Source organism: Hipposideros armiger, unplaced genomic scaffold, assembly GCF_001890085.2.
Source record: "Hipposideros armiger isolate ML-2016 unplaced genomic scaffold, ASM189008v1 scaffold_522, whole genome shotgun sequence".
Classification (NCBI taxonomy): Eukaryota; Metazoa; Chordata; class Mammalia; order Chiroptera; family Hipposideridae; genus Hipposideros; species Hipposideros armiger.
The window spans coordinates 1,246,704-1,266,585 of record NW_017731872.1 but is presented as its reverse complement, the minus strand read 5'-3'; the positions used below and the strand labels follow the sequence as shown (position 1 = coordinate 1,266,585).

At 37.8% G+C, this 19,882-nt stretch overlaps 1 protein-coding gene across 1 annotated transcript in view; it reads left to right on the top strand.

Moving 5' to 3' along the window:
• Positions 1 to 12,017, top strand: part of MIMS1 (mitochondrial inner membrane scaffold 1) — a 34,848-nt gene extending 22,831 nt beyond the window's left edge. Inside the window, exons 3-4 of the mRNA XM_019668220.1 lie at positions 4,024 to 4,135; positions 8,926 to 12,017. Coding sequence (XP_019523765.1) covers positions 4,024 to 4,135; positions 8,926 to 9,159 — 346 coding nt within the window. The 3' untranslated portion in view covers positions 9,160 to 12,017. The remainder of the gene's footprint in view (positions 1 to 4,023; positions 4,136 to 8,925) is intronic.
• Positions 12,018 to 19,882: the final 7,865 nt, after the last annotated feature.

The window sequence follows — 19,882 nt, the reverse complement described above, 5'->3', positions numbered from 1 at the left end:
CCCCTCTCCCATCTACTGCCCTCCCACCCCTAATATCATGCTTATCCATTACAATTCCATTGACTCCATTCCCACTCTCTACTCCATGTCCCGTGACTATATGTATATATAATTATAGTTGACATACAATATTATTCCTTTTTTATTTTATTTTATTTTATTTTATTTTTTTAGCTGAGCCATCCTGCCACCTGTTGGCAGCTCAGCGGCTGCTCAGCTCAGGCCGTGAATTGAACTGGCGACCCTGTTGTTCAGAGCTCTCACTCTTGAGCGAGCTCTTAACCTACTGAGCCAATCGGCCGGCCTTAATATTATTCCTTTTTTTCATAAAAGGTCCTTGTATATACAATTTATGGAGTTATCTCTATTAATGACATTTTCTGGACGTGTACAGTATTTATAGATGTCTTCAAAACTTAGTTTTGTGTTTGTTTTTTTTTTAACAGAGCCTTTAGTTTTTTATCAGAGTGTAAAATTATATACCTTTTTGAATAAAAAGTATTATAGGCATTCAGTTTTTCTGCTTAATTAATGGCTTTTTTTTACATGTTAAGCTTCCTTCTTTTGAGCCATTGAGGATTTTTCTGATCCAGTATTGTGCAAGTTGATATGAGTAATACTTGTTTCTTCTGCCTTCCTTAGGTTGCTCTTGATAAGCATTCGCCTCCTGGCATTAGAGGGAGAAATCTGTTTTTAATTAATTGACTATGAGGGTCTCATTTGGACTATTAAAAAGAGCACTTTTGTTCCTTTTACTTTTCCCTTGCTTTCTTTAGTTAAAGAGTTCTATAACTAAAAAAAGCAGATCCCAAATAATTAGTGATACTAATTATTCTTAGGATTTTTTTCAGTGCTGTCTGGCACCTGAGACAGCTGTAACATTCTGCCATCCCCTGGAGAATACACCTTTCTTAGTTTTATTTTTTCCTCCTCTTTTCCTGAAGAATACTTGTGTGTAAGCATGGTGGTAAGACTATCCACTTTAAAATCATATCCCTTCTCCATCACAACTTGTTTTTTGGCTATTTGTTAGCATGTGAATTCGGTTGCCAGACCTAGCACTACTGCCCAGCTATGGTCCAGTTCTGTTATAGCAGCATCTCATAGCTAATTTGTGTTATATAGGATGTGTTGCTTCCTAGAACAGTCCTTAATGTTCTTATTAAATCCTTAATATTTCAGAAATTGAAAGTTGATTTGTTCTAAGTGAAGATCTTATCTCAAGAAATAATTAGAAAATAAGGATTTAGGATGTGTTCAAATGGCAGTGTATCTTTCATTGTGAGATGACTTTATTATAAAATTGGAGTTGACTGTATTAAATGCAGATTTTTCAACTCAACTGACAGGAGGCTGGCTTTATTTTATTTAGTTTTAGCTGGGAAAAGTTCTGTTATTTGCTTGTTGCCTACTTACTATTAAAAGAAAGAAAAAAAATAGTTTGTAACTTGAAGGATGAACATTTGAAGTCATACTGCATTACTGACCAGTGTTTGTTTTAGTCACTCTGACAACTAGCATTACTACCTTACTAGTCACCATAAAGCAAAATGCCATTCTGTATTTAGTTAACTCTGTGATAAAGATCTCAGGCTTTTGAAACATTTTATTTCAAGGAGATCTAAATTGTGCATGCTAATAGATTTTATTTTAACCTAAGCTTTGTTGTCACTTCTGTCTGGCAAAAGTTTGCAGATATCTTATGTCTTCTAACCAGAAGTGTGATGATGGTTTTGTCCCCGTGTTTGGATGCCTCATGTTTTGGGCCTCAAATTCCTAAAGCTACAGATCCACTTGGAGGCAAAATCCTGACTGATTTTTACTGCATTTTATCTAGCCTGTGAATGTGCCTTTGCCCTTGTGTGTTTCTCTGCATCTGTAGAAATGTCGATAAAGCTGGCAGTTTTTGAAGCAGAAACTTCTGTCAGGCTGTGGGAAGTTCAGAGTAAAAAGTGACAAAAAGTGGATATTATTGTTTGAATCAGACCCTTATTAATACTTCATATGTAACAATTCCAAAGAAAATGAAAGTTATTTTTTTCAAAAAGTCAAATCATCAAATCAATATTTTAGTAGTAAATGGAACCAGGTGTTTGCTGGTTTATTTTACAAAGGATACTTGTGCAAGGCGTCTGAGGTAATTATAGTTTGATCTTTTTGATATATTTTTTTAAAAATCACCTAATTTTGTCTGTTTGGCCAAATGTTTGTCTTTTTTCCCCTTTCATGATTGCTGTTGAATATGTAGATTTTATATACTAGGCTTAGTATGAACTAGGAAGTGATGAATGAAATAATTTTATAATTGTATTGGTACAGGAAGATATAAATAGCATGTTATAGTAGGATGTTACTGTACATAGTCTATGGAATAGTCTTTCTAAGGCATGCTTTAATGGGATTTCTCTCAGAAAGAGACTTTAAAAGGAACTGATGGTGGAGATAGAAGAAACCAGTTTTGATTTATAATTGATTGTTTTCATTAAATTATCTTTAAAGGTTTCTTCATTTATCTGGTTTCCTCTTGTAGATGATAGGTAATTTTCCTTGATAACTAGCCATATTTATTGAGAGTAGTCCCTAGTTTGTTAGTATTAAAATAGAGAAATCACAGAGAGGGACAACTTTTCCACAGTTACCCACATTATTTTTGATATTACAAATAAATTAGAAGTTTGCAACTACCATAATAATAATGGGTCCAACCAATTCACTTTCTGAGAGAAAGAGAAAGAGTATGTTTACGGTGGAGCAACCCGTGGACACCTTAACCAAGAGTCAAACTTACACCAATAATGGAACAAACTGACATATGGCCCCTGCTGATGCACCTAGAGGAACACAGAATCAACTGTGCAATTTTCCTGTTGAAAAATATTCAACCAGAATCTAATCACATGAGGAAACAATCAGACAAATCCAAATTTTTGAAGTTTTACCATGCAACTGGTCTGAAAGCTTCAAAAATCTCAGTGTCAAGAAAGACAGCCTGCCTTCCTCCTCAACAAAAAGTTCTGGGGAGCATTTCTAGAGAAAAGGATACTAGAGAGACATGACAGGATAGCATTAAGGGGCATACTGGGACAATTCATGAAATTTTAGTATTAAATAATATATTATTTTATTATACAATATAACATATACATATACAATTATAACTATTGTATATGTTAAATTTCCTGGTATGATAATTATGTTTATGTAGGAGAAGCACAGAACAAGAGCCTTGTTCTGATTTAGAGGTGAAAGGTCTCAATATCTGCAGTGAGTAAGAGAGAGAGTGTGTGTGTGCATGCACTGGGTGCACATGTATGCATGTGCCAATGTAACAAAATGTTGATAATCAGAGGAAACTAAAAATAAATTAGGGCTTAACAGCTCAGGTTACAGACTTTGTCTGCCTTCTCTGCCTCCCTCCAAAACTTTGTTGCAATTTTCAGTAATTGCTTCTTTACCTGCCTTTTAAGTCTGATAATAGCTTAGAAGCATCCTTTTAGAATAATTGAAGTTTTCATCAAACCCATAGAATCATTTATTCTTTGCATAATAACACAATAAGTAATGTTATATCACTTGCTTTTGCAATAATAGTATATAGCTTGACGTATAATATTAGAAGTAAAAATCTTAGGTCTTGAAGTTTGAGTTGGAGCATTCTAAGGAAGTGTTTAGTGGAGAAAACTAAGATCAGGTAAATGATTCTGATTCTTTTAGGTTACTTAAAGCTATTAATTTTGTTTTGATAAATGCTTCTGTTTTTCTGAATATGCTACTTAGGGCTGTCTTTGTGCATTCTGCAAACAGTAAGATACAACATGGCGCTGATATTTATATACATATTGTTCTTTTAGAGTGAAATTAAAGTGCTTGATAATGCAGAATTGACTTATGAACAAAATTTGATTTTGGTTTTTTCGGGTAGTCTTTCGAAAAAGTTTATCCATAAAAGTTTGTGTGTGTGTGTGTGTGTGTGTGTGTGTGTACACGTACACATATATAAATTACTTTCTGTTTTTTTCTTAGAGGAGTGAATGTCGTTCCTTTTCTAGAACTTATTGGGTTACCTGACAGTGTAATAAGCATTCTGAAAAATTCCCAGAGTGGAAATGCTCTAACAGCATATGCCTTGTTTAAGGTAGGTACTATCATTCTTTTTGTTTGTTTTTTTAAGCTGAGCCATCCTGCCACCTGTTGGCAGCTCAGGGGCTGCTAAGCTCGGGCCAGGCATTGAACCACTGTTGCTCAGAGTTCAAACTCTTGAGCGAGCTCTTAACCAACTGAGCCACTCGGCCAGTGCAGTAGGTACTGTTATTAATGGATTGCTCCTCACCCTTAACCAGTGATCTGCTCAGTTCTCTGGAAAACTCCATGTTAGAACCCAGTAGTTCTCTTTTGAACTTAAAATATTGTATTTCATCTCTTATATGTTTAAAGATTAAAGTAAAGTTTGAAAGTTTTAAGTGTAAATAAAATGATGTTTGTGGAAGAACTGCTTTGAAAATAGATCATTCACAACCCACTGTGATTAAATGTGAAACTTCAGAATTTTCAGGGTAAACGTCTGTGTTTTGACATTTTTCCTATTGATAGTATATTAATTTTCCTTACTCAGAGATCCACATGCCACCTGACTTATAGTGAAATTTAGCATTTATTTTGTTTATAATAGTCCATCTTCTTAATAAGTAAAATAGTAAAGTTTAATTGAAATTGTTGTATGTGATAAATCTTAGACTTAGTTGTTAGATGGTATGTATGGTTCATTTTAGAAGTTCATAGTCTTTATAACTGTTTTCTGGATTTAGACAATGCTACCTTTAGATAGTTTCTACACCTATGGGTCTTTATTTCGGAAGAGAAGAATCATTGTAAATTATGGAATTTAGCCATATTAATCTCATTTTTCTCAATTGACAAATAATTATGAGGTTCTTTGTAACTTCATCCTAAGAAAGGAAACAGGTAGAAAGCATTTGGAAACTACATGTTATTTTACTTCTATTGTATAAAAATAGTTAGAATTATGGTTACATAATAGTACCCAAAAGTAAAGTTGTTTTATTTTGTCATCCTCATTAAATCCTCTGAAATCTTGGGAGATTTCATCTTTTATTATAATTTATTATAATTTTGACGAGAGGGCTAAAGCTTAATTGCTGAGTTTTTCAACATAAAACTTATTGAATTCATAAATTATCAAGTTTCTAGATGTAGTGGGTATAATTTAGCCTTAGTAAATCAAACTATGATGATGATGATTTAAACCATTTTCCTAATTGTAATTGTTCGTTATCCCATGCTCCCATAATGTGTGTAGCTCTTAATGTAGTTCATATCACAGTCTCTGTGTTACTTTTATTTTTTAATGTTTGTTTTTTTATTTGATTATGAGTGTCCAGGAATTCAGAATCATGTCTTGTTTCTCTTTGTGTTTTCAGTATGCCTGTTATTGTGCTTTGTAGGCAAATCAATGCTCAGTGCATTTTTGTTGGGTTGGAATTGAAACGTAAAGCTGTACATATAGGTAGATTAGTGTCAGCAGTGTTATTCTCACTCACCATTCTTCTGGGACATGGGAAATGTGGAGGGGGATTCTCTTCTGTATTTACTATAACCCACAGGTTTCTCAAGTAGAGCAACAAACACTGAGATTTATTGCTGCAATAAGGCAACGCCCCCAAAAGTGGTGTGGCAAATATGAAAAACAAAAAAATCAATCTGTGCATATGACCTTGTGGCATTGGTTAGGATGCATTCATAATCCCCTTGCACTGTCCTTGAAATGTATAATTGTTTGAGTTGACAAAAATTTGTTGAGCCCCTACTGTGTGCCAAGTGCCAACTCTTGGTACTGGGAATACTGTAATGAAATAAAGCAGTGCAACATGCCTGCCCTCGTGGAGCTTATGTTCTAATAGTGGGAGGCAGATGGAGAGACAGAGAAGGTCAAGTTAAGAAAAAACACACAGACACACATACACACACACACACACACACACACACACACACACAGTGTGTTTAGATGACAGTCAGTGCTAAGAAGAAAGAACAAACCAGTGATGGAGGATGTGTTTGTGTTGTTGTTTGGTGTTTGCTTGCTTGTTTTTCAGAGGGAGGGTTGCAAGAAGGTGAGAATATTAATCAGTTAGCTGTGTGGGAGAAGAGCATTCCAAGTAGGGGAAACCAAAGTACTAGATCCTGAGGCTGCAGGATACCTGGACTGTGTGAGGGAATGGCGAGAAACCAGTGTGGCTGTGATGAGTGAGTAGGGCCACAGGCAACAGAGTGGCCAGATCGGGGTGACCTGATCGGCCATTGTGAGCACTCTGGTTATTCTCTCTGAGGAGATAGAAAGTCACGGAGCAGTTCTGAGCATCTGACTTGTTTCACAAAATCACTTTGGCTGCTGTATTGAAAACAGTCTCATAGGGCAAGTGTAGAAGCCGAGTGGCCTGGCAGGAGGCCATGCAGCAGTCTGAGTGAGAGCTGATAGTGGCTAGGTCCAAGGTGGTAGCAGGAGAGGCGGTAAGAAGTAGGTGGATTCTGTCAACAATACAGAGAGGCAACCAACTGAATGGGAGAAGATATTTACAAACACCTCTGATAAGAGGCTAATATCTAAAATGCATAAGGAACTCATACAACTCAACAACAAAAAGACAAACAATCCAACTAAATGGGCAGAGGACATGAACAGAAACTTCTCCCAACAAGACATACAAATAGCCAACAGATACATAAAAAAATATTCAACTTTACTAGTTATTAGGGAAATGCAAATCAAAACCACAATGAGATATCACCTCACACCTGTTAGAATGGCTATCATGAACAAGGCAAATATGGTAATAACAAGTGTTGAGGAGGCTGTGGAGAAAAAGGAACCTTCATACACTGTTGGTGGGAATGTAAATTGGTACAGCCGCTATGGAAAACAGTATGGAGGTTCCTCAAAAAATTAAGAATAAAATTACCATATGACCCAGCAATCCTCTTCCTGGGTATCTACCCCCAAAATCTGAAGACATTTATCCATAAAGATACATGTACTCTGATGTTCATTGCAGCTTTATTTATGGTGGCCAAGACATAGAACCAAAGTGTCCATTGATAGAGGATTGGATACAGAAGATGTGGTATATATACACAATGGAGTACTATTCTGCCATAAGAAAAGATGAAATACTGCCATTTGTGACAACAGGGATGGATCTTGAGATTATAAGTCAGACAGAAAAAGTGAAGAACCATGTGACTTCACTCATATGTGGGATATAAAACTGAAGGCAACAAAGGAACAAGACAAATAAAGAAACAAAAACTCATAGACACAGACAACAGTTTAGTGGTTACCAGAGGGTAAGGGGGAGGGGGTGGTAGGAATAGGTAAAGGGGATCAAATATATGGTCAGGGAAGGAGAACTGGCTCTGGGTGGTAAACACACAATGTGATATATAGATGACGTATTATAGAATTGTGTACTTGAAACCTATATAGTTTTGTTGACCATTGCCACCCTAATAAATTTTTTAAAAAAGAAAAAGTAGGGGATTCTGGATATATTTTGAAAGTGTCTTATAGGTTTTGACCCTGAGCAACTGAAGAATAGAGTTGTCATTTCCCTGAGATGCAGACAACTTTGAGAGGAGCAGGTTTGGGGTGGGACCATTGAACATCAAGAGGTCAGTTTTGAACAAATGACATTTTGAGATCCTATTAGACCTGAAGTTGGAAATGATTAGGTGGTTGTATATACTGGAATTTAGGGAAGAGGCTGAGACTTCTGGAAATCTAAATTTAAAAATCGTCACCATATAGATGGCACTACAAACAAACTGGACAGGACTGCTAAGGGAGTGAGGTAGATAGAGAAACAGAAGGAGTCCAGGCACTGAATGCTGTCCCAATGTGTTCAGAGGTAGATGACATGAGGAGCAAGGACGACTGGAAAGGGGCCGCCTCTGAGATGGAAGAAAACCAGGGACTTGAGGGCCTGGCAGCCAAGTGGAGCGAGTGCGCCCAGGAGTAGATTGGGAAAAGCTGCCTTAGGTGGCTCTCATGGTTCAGGGGCCTGTGCACTGTGAGGAGAGCAGTTTTTGTGGAGAGGTGGGGGTGAAAGCTTAGTAAGCTCAAGAGAAAATGAAGAGGAAAATTGGGGGTGGGGAGCACATGTAGCTCTTACAGAGTTTTGGTATCTGGCACACCTACAGTTAAAACTGTGAATTTTAATACAAAAACTTCAGAATGTGATGCAGACTCTGCTTTTATGATTCTTTTTGACCAGTTTGTCTACTATTTAGTTTTGGTTCTTAAATCTCTGGTTAGAGTTAAACCTTTGCATGTCTGCAACACATGGACCATTTTACCACTTGTTGGCCTCATGGAGGTTCTGGTTGGGATTCCAGGCCCAGGGCAGATTATAAGAAAGAAGGAGCATAAGGCCTGAAAAAGTCAAAGGAAAGAGATTTGGAAGTGAAACTAAACTAAATTCAGTAAAGAAGAAACATTAGGCCCGTGCTTACCTCTCACCATCTGAAGTAGTTTGGTTCTAGTTTAGTTCTCGATAGTGTCTGTGCATTGTCAGGGTTTTAAGGAATAGAGAGAGACCTGTGTACCTTTGTTGTTGGTAGTGGTCCTGAGCACTCTTTGATTACCCAATGAATCCACATCCCCTTACCCTCCCAGATTCACTAGCATGCGGGCACAGACTTCGGTGCTGCCACTGCAGACATTCCTGCGTCAGTGTCTGAGTGATGAATATTTGTACAATGAGTTTACAGATGAAGCACCCCTTGTTAGAAGGGAGAACCATATAGGCTATAACTATATTAGCCTTGTGAAGTAATAAAGTAAGTTCAAATTGTTTTTGCTTAAGACGATAGTCATAATCAGGTATTGATCAGCCTATTTGCCTTTTCCTTCAGATTGCAACACCTGCTCGATATACCGTGACTTTGGGGGGAACCTCCTTCACCGTGAAGTATTTGCGTAGTCGTGGCTACATATCAACACCACCTCTTGTTAAGGAGTATCTACAGGACAGGATGGAAGAGACAAAGGAGCTTCTCACAGAGAAAATGGAAGAAACGAAGGATAGACTCACTGAAAAATTACAAGAAACCAAAGAAAAAGTTTCTTTTAAGAAAAAAGGAGAATAGGACGCCTTATATGACAGGTTATAGACTATTCCTGCACTTTAACCCTTTGGAGACTATGGACAAAGATACATGCTCCTGATTATATTTTTGGTTAGTTGCCTAAATATACTAGTTCTCTGAGGGTTAAAGAACTAAGATACCTTTTTAACATTAAATATCGCTAGAAAAATCAGTGTTTTTTTGAAAACAAAGTGAACCCAGTATAAGAATTTTACATCAGTAGCAACATTAAGAAGTGGTTAATGTCTTATAAGTCAGAGCTCTTTTTCAAGGTCTTCAGAATCATACTTGCTTTATGTTTTTGTTGCAGCCATAATTTAGGCAGATGAGGCAATTGACTCCTTGAATAACTGATTTGGCCCAAACAGGATATTAACACTGGATCTGCATCTTTATGTTATTCATTGAGGTTTTAACTATATTCAGTTCTCAATGTGGAGACAAACTATTACCTTTGAATAAGAGGAAATTTAGTGTTTCTATAAAGAGTGTATAACAATTACCAGTTAAAATACAGACTTTACATGAAGAAAGTTGAATAAAAATTGAGTCATATATATGTAAATAAGATGCATTGGTTCTATGTAAATGAAAAAAATGACCATTTAAAATGATTTTTACCTGAATCTTGTTGTAATCAAAATTTTTAAAGCAAATATATATGGCCATAGTACTTTTTCACCTAGAAAAACTTACTGTGACTTGTTTGTGTCCTCCGCAACTAAATTTTCAGAGAAAAAGTGAAAATAATTATACCTTTATTGTTGAAATCAGATTATCTTAAGAGGTGACTCAAGCTTGTGGTTGTCAAACAAATACAGGTTTGGAAGGATGGAAAATGACATCAGGGTTGTCAGTGGAGCCAACTCACTCTCCCTGTCGTGTGGCAGGCCTTGGTCTCTGCAAGCCAGTGCTCTTTCCTAGTGTCTTTGTTCCAGAGTTAATGTTGATGTCATTATAGCATAAATGTTTAAATTGTAGCTGCCGCTTTCCCCCTTATATTGAAATATCCATGCTTGAGAATTTTACTTGAATTTTTTACATTATCTGCTTGAATGAAATTTAGCCCTTGTCAGATGTGAAAGTTGCCATGAATGTGTGGGAATGTTTGAGGATGTCTGTAATCTGTTTCCTTTTGTTTTAACTGCTTTTACTTCAATTCTGACCCTTGAATTGATATTTGGAAGAGGGAATGGCCTCTTTCTAGATTGTCTAGATTGTCAGAGGGACTGCCAGAAGCCATCCTGCAGGAATCACTACTGTTTGGCAGGATTTTGTATTTAATATTTAGTTTGGCCAAATTTAGAGAATACTTTACAGGGAAAAAAGTGTTTACATTTGATACATCTAATCATGTTGGAACACTTCTTCAATTAATAGGCTGTGGTTGGAACCTTTCTTTTGAGGGAGCATGGTGTGTAGTAGAGAGGACAAGAGCTGTTGCTCTGCCACATACAGCCTTGATCAGGAGAATGGTTTGTCTCCTGATACAGAGTTGAACATATGATTTGAAATTAACAGCACATTTTCAAATCTAAGTACAATTTACATGTTTTAACTTGTTTATTAAATAATTCACATTTTTGCAGATATTAAATGTTAAGATATTATCAAATTTCTTGTTTATTTTTCTTATTTTTTTTAACCACTTGAGACTTTGCCTGTGTTTTAAAATCTTGTATAATATGGAACTCTTTCTTCTAAAACAATTTCCTTCCACTCTGCATGTTGCACAGAGCATATTTTCCAATGCGGATAAAGTGTGGGCTCTTTGAAGTCACTAATAATCTTGAGACTAAAATTTTATTTTCCTAAGTATCCACCTTTTGTTTAGTCCATTTGAGTTTTGTTGCAACCCAGTTACATAATTGTGTTGTGTTTATCCAATTATAGAAAGAGAGATGCTGATGAGTGCTTTGAAATTCTCTAGTGAAAAGTTCTCCGAAAATATGAGAAGTTCTTTTGTCATTATTTGGCATCAGAAATATTTGTATCATGTCAAATGCTGTTGCTAGCATAGTGCTAACCTAGTCCTTAAGGCAAGCTACAAATAGCTTACAAGGAGACACCTGTAATATGTTGTATCAAGTTAAATAAATTGTCAAGCTATACAGAGAGTAAATAGTTTGCAATATAAATAATAAACCCCATTTCATTTACAGTCAACCTTATCCTTTGGATTAATTCACCCATAACTTCTGTGAGCTATGAAGCAGAGCAGTTCTGTATGTCTGTATTTAAGTAGGATGTGTTGACAGGGTAAGGAGGGGGCTGTCACTGAGATTTAACATATAAAAAGTGAATGAAAAGGGTTTGCTCAGTGAATTAACAATTGAAATGGAAAAGATTAGGTAAGAGATTTAGCTTATTCAAGAATAATAGCAAAGCCAACCTTTTAAAGTACCAAAAAATGTCTTTCACTGAAACAACCTTTTGTAATATAAGTACTGTTCACAGATTTCAACAAAAGAGAAAAAGAATGCACATATTGAGATTACCTTCCAGTAATGAAAATAATAAAATTATGCCTTCAAACATAATCTTCAGTTTATTTGTTGATACAGAATCTGCCCCATTTATATACAAATGAAAGATACTACTGTAGTTCTTTATGCTCCCAGATGAAATGGAGCTTTTGGCTATCTTATTTCAGTGATTTTAGAAGATAATTCCAGGAATTTAAAAGAATTTACTACTTACTTGACTTTATCTGTGCCATAGTCTGCAATGCATCCGATTTTATAGGTCTAGATGCCTAAGTGGCACAGGAGCTTCCATATGGAAAAATGTGGACCTCTTCCACCTTTGAATTTAACCACCTGGACCAGAAATCTATAGAACCAGAGGTGTGTACTTTTAATTATTTATTCTGCAAATATGAAGTTTGTTCAGTCTCTTATTGGTTCATCTGTATGTTAATGTAGTATCACATTAGTATTAAATGGGATTCCAAAAGATTCCGCATCATGTACCTGAAGGTACAATGGAGTCAAGACTTCATTCTTCTTCCCTGAGAGACTTCAGTGGTCTAGGGACCTACTCCTTCCCAGAATTCATCGTCAGTCTAGAATTTTGGTCTGGCCTGATTCTTGAAAGACTTTTCTCCTGTACTTAGACCTTGTAACATATAAAGTTGGACAATTAAGTTCGCGAACTCATCCTAGAAAAAGGGCTACATACCTCATTGCTGAGTATCACTATGGTCAGCTTTGAAGTACTCCCCTTGGGAAGCTATGCACTCACTGCAGCACCTGGTTCATCCTTCAAAGCAATTTTGGAACACTTTTCCTGGAATGGCCATCAGAGCTGTCGTCATATTACCCTTGATGTCTTGAATGTCATCCAAATGTCTTCCTTTCAATATTTCCTTTATCTTTGGGTAAAGAAAGAAGTCATTGGGGGCCAGATCAGGTGAGTAGGGAAGATATTCCAATACAGTTATTTGTTTACTGGCTCAAAACTCCCTCACAGACAGTGCCGTGAGAGCTGGTACGTTGTTGTGATGCAAGAGCCATGAATTGTTGGTGAAAAGTTCAGGTCGTTTTCGTCTTAACTTTTTCATGCAGCTTTTTCAGCACTTCCAAATAGTAAACTTGGTTAACTGTTTGTCCAGTTGGTACAAATTCATAATGAATAATCTCTCTGATATCAAAAAATGGTTAGCAACATTGTTGCAACAACTTTGCAAACTTAATTGTCAGACCTGGTTTTTGAAAAATGCTGAGTTAGGCCAGTTGGATATATTTTTCCCTGTGAGATTTTTCCTTTGCAACTTCTGTATTAAGTGGATTTATTTTAACTAGACAAAACAAGTTTTTAATTGTCTTGCTTCTTCAGGGTTAGGCTTTGAAAATCAAGCTGTATTCTTCCCTATGCATCATTGACAGTCACCAGCAATAACAGTTAACAGATCGTAATTATCTTGTGACAATTATCTGGCTATTTTGATAAGAATGGTCTTATTAGTAGAAAGAATGCATCTTGATTTCAGAAACATCGGGGGCAGAGTATAATGTTAAACCTCTTTATTCTGATCACTTGATTGGACAGTCTTTGTCGGGAGGTGCACACACGTCAATCTCAGACTATGTGGTTTTCCTTTACAGATAAGAGTGCTCATGGAGAATAAGACCAAATAGAAGATACTTTCACATTGTGTTTTCTGTGGGACAACATGGTCCATAAGAGCAGAAGTCATAAGAAGGTTAAAGGATGTTCCACATGCTGCCAAAATCAAATTATATCCTCGTTCTGCCTTAAAGTGAGGATTGCATAGAACCTATCTGCTTTCTTTTCCTCCTGTTTTCTCTGTCCAGCATTTTCTGTTTCGAATTTTGACCGATTTAAATGTTAGAAAACTCTCTTTGAAATGAAACAGAAAAAGGCGAATTTGCACATGAGTGTTTGACTTTCCGTGCAGTGGCATACCAGTTCTCCCTCTCCATCTGTAATGGGCAGCTCCACACGGCCCGTTCTTTGTAAGAGTGGGAAAGCAAACTTCCCGTTGTTCCAACCTGACTTTTTAGTCAAGTGCATGGTGAAAGTCAGCCTTTTATTCTGTTATGCTAATTCCATAAAGTTTAAGCATATGACATACGAAATAGTGGTGATTCTTTATCTTCCCTAATTAGTATATAATTAGATATTTTTAATTCCTTAAATCTGGAATTAACAAAAAAAGAACAGCAATTCCTCCATATACACAGATGTCTCAGTTATTACCTTGTATGTACCTCTAAGATCCAGATTTGAGATTCTATAATGATTGGGCCATATTTTCTTTGTGTTTTATTGAGTTTGAGTTAATATTTTCTTTGGACTCTTAATATGGGGACTTAATTGTCACTGCTGCTTTACTTTTCTAAGAATAGTGGTTACTTTGGTTCTCTCTCATGCTCAGGGTGCCAAAAGTGAGGTCTGTGAAGTCCTCAAATGCCGACTACTCTGACTGCCCTTCAGCTCCGTCTGGAGATAGAATTACAGGACTCGGTTGCCGTGGTGCTCCATCAACATGTACTTTTATTCCCCTATTAAAGAAGATGCAGGATATGGTAGGTGATAATTTGTGTTGCTCGTAGAAATAAGGTAAAAAATAAAGGGCAAATCTTAGTTTCCCCCCAAAGCCGAAAATATTATCAAATACTTTAGTCCACAAAACCTAATGCAACTTGAATTGAGAAATCTAGACCATTTAGTAACTGCATTATTTTGGAAACATTTTAGATTAATAGGAGTTTTGAATCATAAACCCTAGGCTCACAGAGATTTTATATAGAATTTTGCCTTTAGTGAGTCACTTTAGAACACTGAGCCCAATATTTTTAGTTGAAGGAAGAGGCACAGGAGAGCTGGATCTGAAATTCAGATTTCAATGTCCCGTTTAGTATTTTTCCTCTCATCCAGGCACTGAGATAAAGCAAGTCCATGCTCTGGGACTTTTGAAGTATTTCGTATTTTTGGAGCTAAAGTGAATTTATTAATATTCTTTAACCCCTCTCTTCTGCTGCTGGTGCCTTCCATTTTGGGGGGCTTTTAACGTCATGATTTTTCTTTAATTCTTCTAGATTCTATTTTCATCTTTTATTTTTTCTTTAAAATGATAGGGAGAGAGTAGCAAGCAATCTAAACATTGGTAATTAGGTTTAGTCTTTATCCATCTGTACATGTTTAATATTTCTTACATCAAAGAGGATTCGACCTTGGGAATTACCCCATTGCCCCCTTGGTAAGAAGTGAGTTTGCTTTTCCCTATTGCCCCTGATGTCAGCCTATATTTGTGGTATACTTGAAACGAGCTCAGATTGGAATTTTCCATTTACTTGGGTCCAGTCACTGGAACATATGAAATGATCAATTTTCAATATTGGAAAATTTTAGCACGAGAAATAAATTCAGTATATCCCTGATTAAGACTTAATTTTCACCGAAGGACAGAAAGTTGGCCTCTCTGAATCCCATGAAAATATGACCAACCTTAAACCCTGGCACCTCACACCCCATGTGAGCAGCTCTGCAGTACCATGAAGTGTCATAGAGAAAAGCTGTGTTCTTCATAGTGTCGTCGTCTTGTTACATGGGCTCTGTGCAGGGGCGGGGTAGTGTTTAATGGACCTGATAGGCTAAAACTTGCTGTGCTGCACTTGCCCTGTGTCCCTCTGCCACTCACATGTGGGTAGCATGCGTGCACACTTCACGGATACACAGTGAGGGTGGTGAGAACCAAATATGTTCCTGTCGTGGGCAGCAGCCCTCTGTCTGAATGCAGAGGCCTGGGTGGGTTGCAGCAAACTCACCTTCCTTTCCCTTTTCTTTAACTGCGTTGAGCTGAAACCCTTGCAGAGGGAGACCAGCAGATGGTGAAAGAATTGTCAGTGTTGAAAAATGGAGAACATGTATGTTTAGAGGATGTTGATTGTCAGGCAAAAGACAGTGCTTGTGGATAGTATCACAGAAGAGAGTGATTGTGCCAATATTAGCAAAGAGGAGTGAAGAACATGGCATAAGTTCTAGATGTGAAAAGACAAAGGTGCCCAGAGGTGTGACCACTACGAGCCTGAGGTTCATCCAGGGTCCATTTCAGGCCTAAAGTGGAGAAGTAAAGAAAATGCTAAGTAACAGTGTGCGAATCAGCATTTTTAACCATTTATTCTCCCTTTGGAATTTCACATTTTATTACTAAAGCTATAAGAAACACCCTATTCCCTGCCCGCAATGTGGTTCATTAACCAATAATTCTGTAGGCGAACTCTTCCTAGAAAAAGTGCTACATGCCTCATTGCTGAATATCACTACAATCACCTTCGAAGTACTCCCCTTGGGAAGCTGTGCACCAACGCCAGCACCTAGTCCACCCTTCAAAGCAGTTTTGGAACACTTTTTCTGGAATGGCCATCAGAGCTGTTGTCGTATTACCCTTGATGTCCTGAATGTCATCCAAATGTCTTCCTTTCAATATTTCCTTTATCTTTGGGTAAAGAAAGAAATCATTGGGGGGCCAGATCAGGTAAGTAGGGAGGGTGTTCCAATACAGTTACAGTAAAACCTTGGATTGCAAGTAACTTGGTTTGCGAATGTTCTGCAAGACGAGCAAACATTTCTAATACATTTTAACATGGTAAACGAGCGATGTCTTGCAATACGAGTAGTTTGTTTCTGGAACAAATTATTCTCACAATCCAAGGTATTACTGTATTTGTTTACTGGCTCAAAACTCCCTCACAGACAGTGCCATGTGAGCTGGTGCATTGTCATAATGCAAGAGCCATGATTATTGGTGAAAAGTTCAGGTAATGTTTTCATCATTTTCATGCAGCCTTTTCAGCACTTTCAAATAGTAAACTTGGTTAACTGTCCAGTTGGTACAAATTCATAATGAATAATCCCTCTCATATCAAAACAAGTTAACAACATCATTGCAACAAGCTCGCGAGCTTAATTTTCAGACCTCGTACGTCCATAATAATAGGGAAAGAAACAGATGTATTTTACCTAAAACCTATAGGAAGGAAGTTTCAGGCCTAGTGATTTAGTCTTCACATTGACGTTGGTTACGCCAACCCTACATAGCACTAATTGCAAGAGCATTAAAATTGGTGCCTGTTTCTTTCACTGGCATTTGAAGCTACAGTTGTTAGTGTAGAGAGTGTTCCAGGGCAAAGTGCTGTTTACATGTCTGTAGTAATTGGACAAAAAGTTTTTAAAATTAAACCTAGAATATGAAAGTTTAGCAAATCAATAGCAGCTTCCTTCTTTTTTGAGGACCCTCCGTGGCAAACATATTCCTCCTTTCAGACTTCCCCATCGGTGTTCCTGTTGTATAGATGACATTTAAGACAACCTCCCATCAGGGACGTTAACTTTAGCCAAAGCTAATATTTGAATCGCCCAGATCTGTTTGCTCCACAATCTATGCTGCCCTTTAACTGTAAATAGGAAATCTCACAGAAGTGGCACAGATACTAAATCACTTTCTAGTTCCATGCCAAAGTCACATATGACAAACAGCTCTCGCTCAGGCAGCAGCTCAGGGCAGAGAACAGGTGAGGGGATGGCGTAGCCCATCCCGCCACAATGGGAGAGACTGGAGCTTTGTCCTTTGGTTTCCAAGCATGCATTGTTTGCTAGTGTAGCTAGGACATGTTGTGCTTATAGGTGCCTGGTAACAATGGCAACAGTACAACTCTATAAATGCAAATGTCTTTGTCAAAAGGTTAAGTTATACAGGTTAAGAGCTACTATATACAACTGTTTGTAAATATACCGGGGGTGTCAAAAAATATATATATTTATATGACTTATATTCCTCTTTTGTTGTCGGTATATATTATTACAATTTTAATAGTTTTTTCCTTTCTTAAAATGTGTATACATTTTTTTGGCACCCTCTGTATATAATTGCTTCCTGTTAAGGCCTTTTGAAAGTATATTTCAGTCACCACTCTGCTGTGTTCAAATGCACTACTGTTTTTTTAAAAGTGCGTGGAAAGTAGGGTGAATGAGGTTTGCATGATGAGGGCAAAAGCTGAAGTTTTACAAATGCAAAGTTTTAGTTTTTTGGCTGCTGTTTTAATGTGCATTTTTATTAGAATCCATTCAAAGCAAAACATCAAAACAGTGTAATGAGAGAAGTCTAATTATGATGTTCTGAGTAACAGACTCATTATAAATTGCTCTGTGCAAGTGTCACAGTCAGAATATGGTGTTTTATTCCAAGGCTCACTATGGGCTCTGAGAGACTGGAGGATGCTTCTCAGTGTGCCCAGTGTGTCTGTCTCCTTGAGGGTACAGGCAGAGGGCAGCCTTATGAGTGTGACTCCTAGTTGACTTGCTTAGCAGCCGGCAACTCTGCTGTTTCACAAACAAGTTAATGAACAGAGTGAGTCAACAACGAGGGCCAGAAATTGGAGGGGGTTGGGGTCCGGTGCAGGCATGTTTCAGCAGCACTGAAGTCCAGTGGAGAGCTCCCCACATCCCCAGGTTGTGGCATAAGGAAGCCTGGGCAGAACTGGAGACCATCTTTAAGGAGAGGCGACGTTGGCCTCCATGTATGTCCTGTACTGAGTGTGAGCCTATCTGGAGAAACTGGGTCCAGAACTTGACATTTCTCTCCATGGCTAGCAGTGCCCAGTGCTTTCACGAAGTGTGTGCACTGTCGCAGAGCCATGAGAGCCCCACTCCAGTGCTTCTTGGTCACCGCCATTTTATCTCCAGCCTAGGCAGATAGTTCTTGTGTACCTGGCGCCTTCCAGGAATCAGTTGCCTGTGTTTTTCTGCCTTGGGATTTCTGAAGTTTTCAGAGCTTGCTCAGTCCACAGCTAGGCACTGGGAAGACAATCCCAAAGGGCAGCCCTCAACAGTGGAGATTGGTGGCCCCGCCTCCTAGCCTTTAAAGGCACAGCCACCATGGTTTCTTGGCACCAAACTAGCCCCTGTTGGCTAGAGTGGAAACCAATGCGAGCACCTTTACTGTCTTCTCTCTCTCCTCATTTACCTGCTTCCTCCTCTGGGAACAGCTCCCGATAAGCCACCTGCATCCAGATTCTTGACTCAGCCTTTGCTTTCAGGGGACCCCACACTGAGACAGCTACCAGATGACACTTGCTACAGGCTCCTTATGGCAGACAGGGACAGAGGGTTTCTCTGCTGTTTCTGTTGTGACAGCAGACCCACGGGGTTACTGAATAGAATCATCACATAGGAATCTCCAGCCCGGAATCCCCCCATTCCTTCTGTGCAGAACTTTCTCCATGAGGAAGATTTACACTAGTCTTAGCTTCACTCAGGGAGAGCAAGTTTGGAGAATATTCTTTAATATTTCTCAAATTAGCTGAATAAGACTACAGAATTTATTCCGGAGCATAGTGTGGTTTATCAGTGACTATTTGCTGTTTTAAGGAAAAGAAATCCTTCGCTTGTAGCTATTTTCCTCCTTATATATAGCTTTCTGATTCCCTTTTTAAAATAATCTTAATTTGGAATTTAAAATGGGTGTTATGACTAGGGTTTTTAGCTCATAACAATTATTTAAATGGTATTTTAAGATTTTGGTTTCCAAAGTTCATTACGGAAATGCAAAAACAAATTGTATTTCCCACAACCATGTTACACTCACTTAATCTAGTACTTTGGTAGATTGTGTGAGGTTTTGTACATATACAGTCATGTCATCTGTGAATCCATATACTTATTTAGAGCTTAGAGATAATACTATTCTAACTTCTCAGTGAGGGAAATTTAGAGTACTTTTCCTACATTATCATGAACTGAAAACCTCTAATGACAAGGACCTTAACCTCTGAGGGCATCTGTCCTACAGTTGAACAGTTCTCATTGTTAGAAATCTTGTTCATGCTTTGGGCTGAGCTGACTTCAGTTTCTCTGTGACAGCCATCCAGAAACTTGACGACAACTACAAACACCTCCCCAGGCGCCTCAGCTCAGGTGAAGCAGTTGTCTAGTGGCTCCTCTCATGAGACCTGAGGATGATCCCTGAATATTCTGTGGTGAACACAGAATTGAGGAAAGAATCATACGAAATGATCTGACCAGAGTTGTTTATAGCAGAATATGATTTTTGTGAAAAGAGTGAATAAAAGTGAACAGAGAAGTTAGCTAGGGAGCCATAGAAGTGTTTCTTTGAGATGGGTTTTGAAACATGTAGTTTTTCTCCCCACCTATGTGTTTTGTTTTTGAAAGATTAAAAAAAAAAACCAGGAGACACATG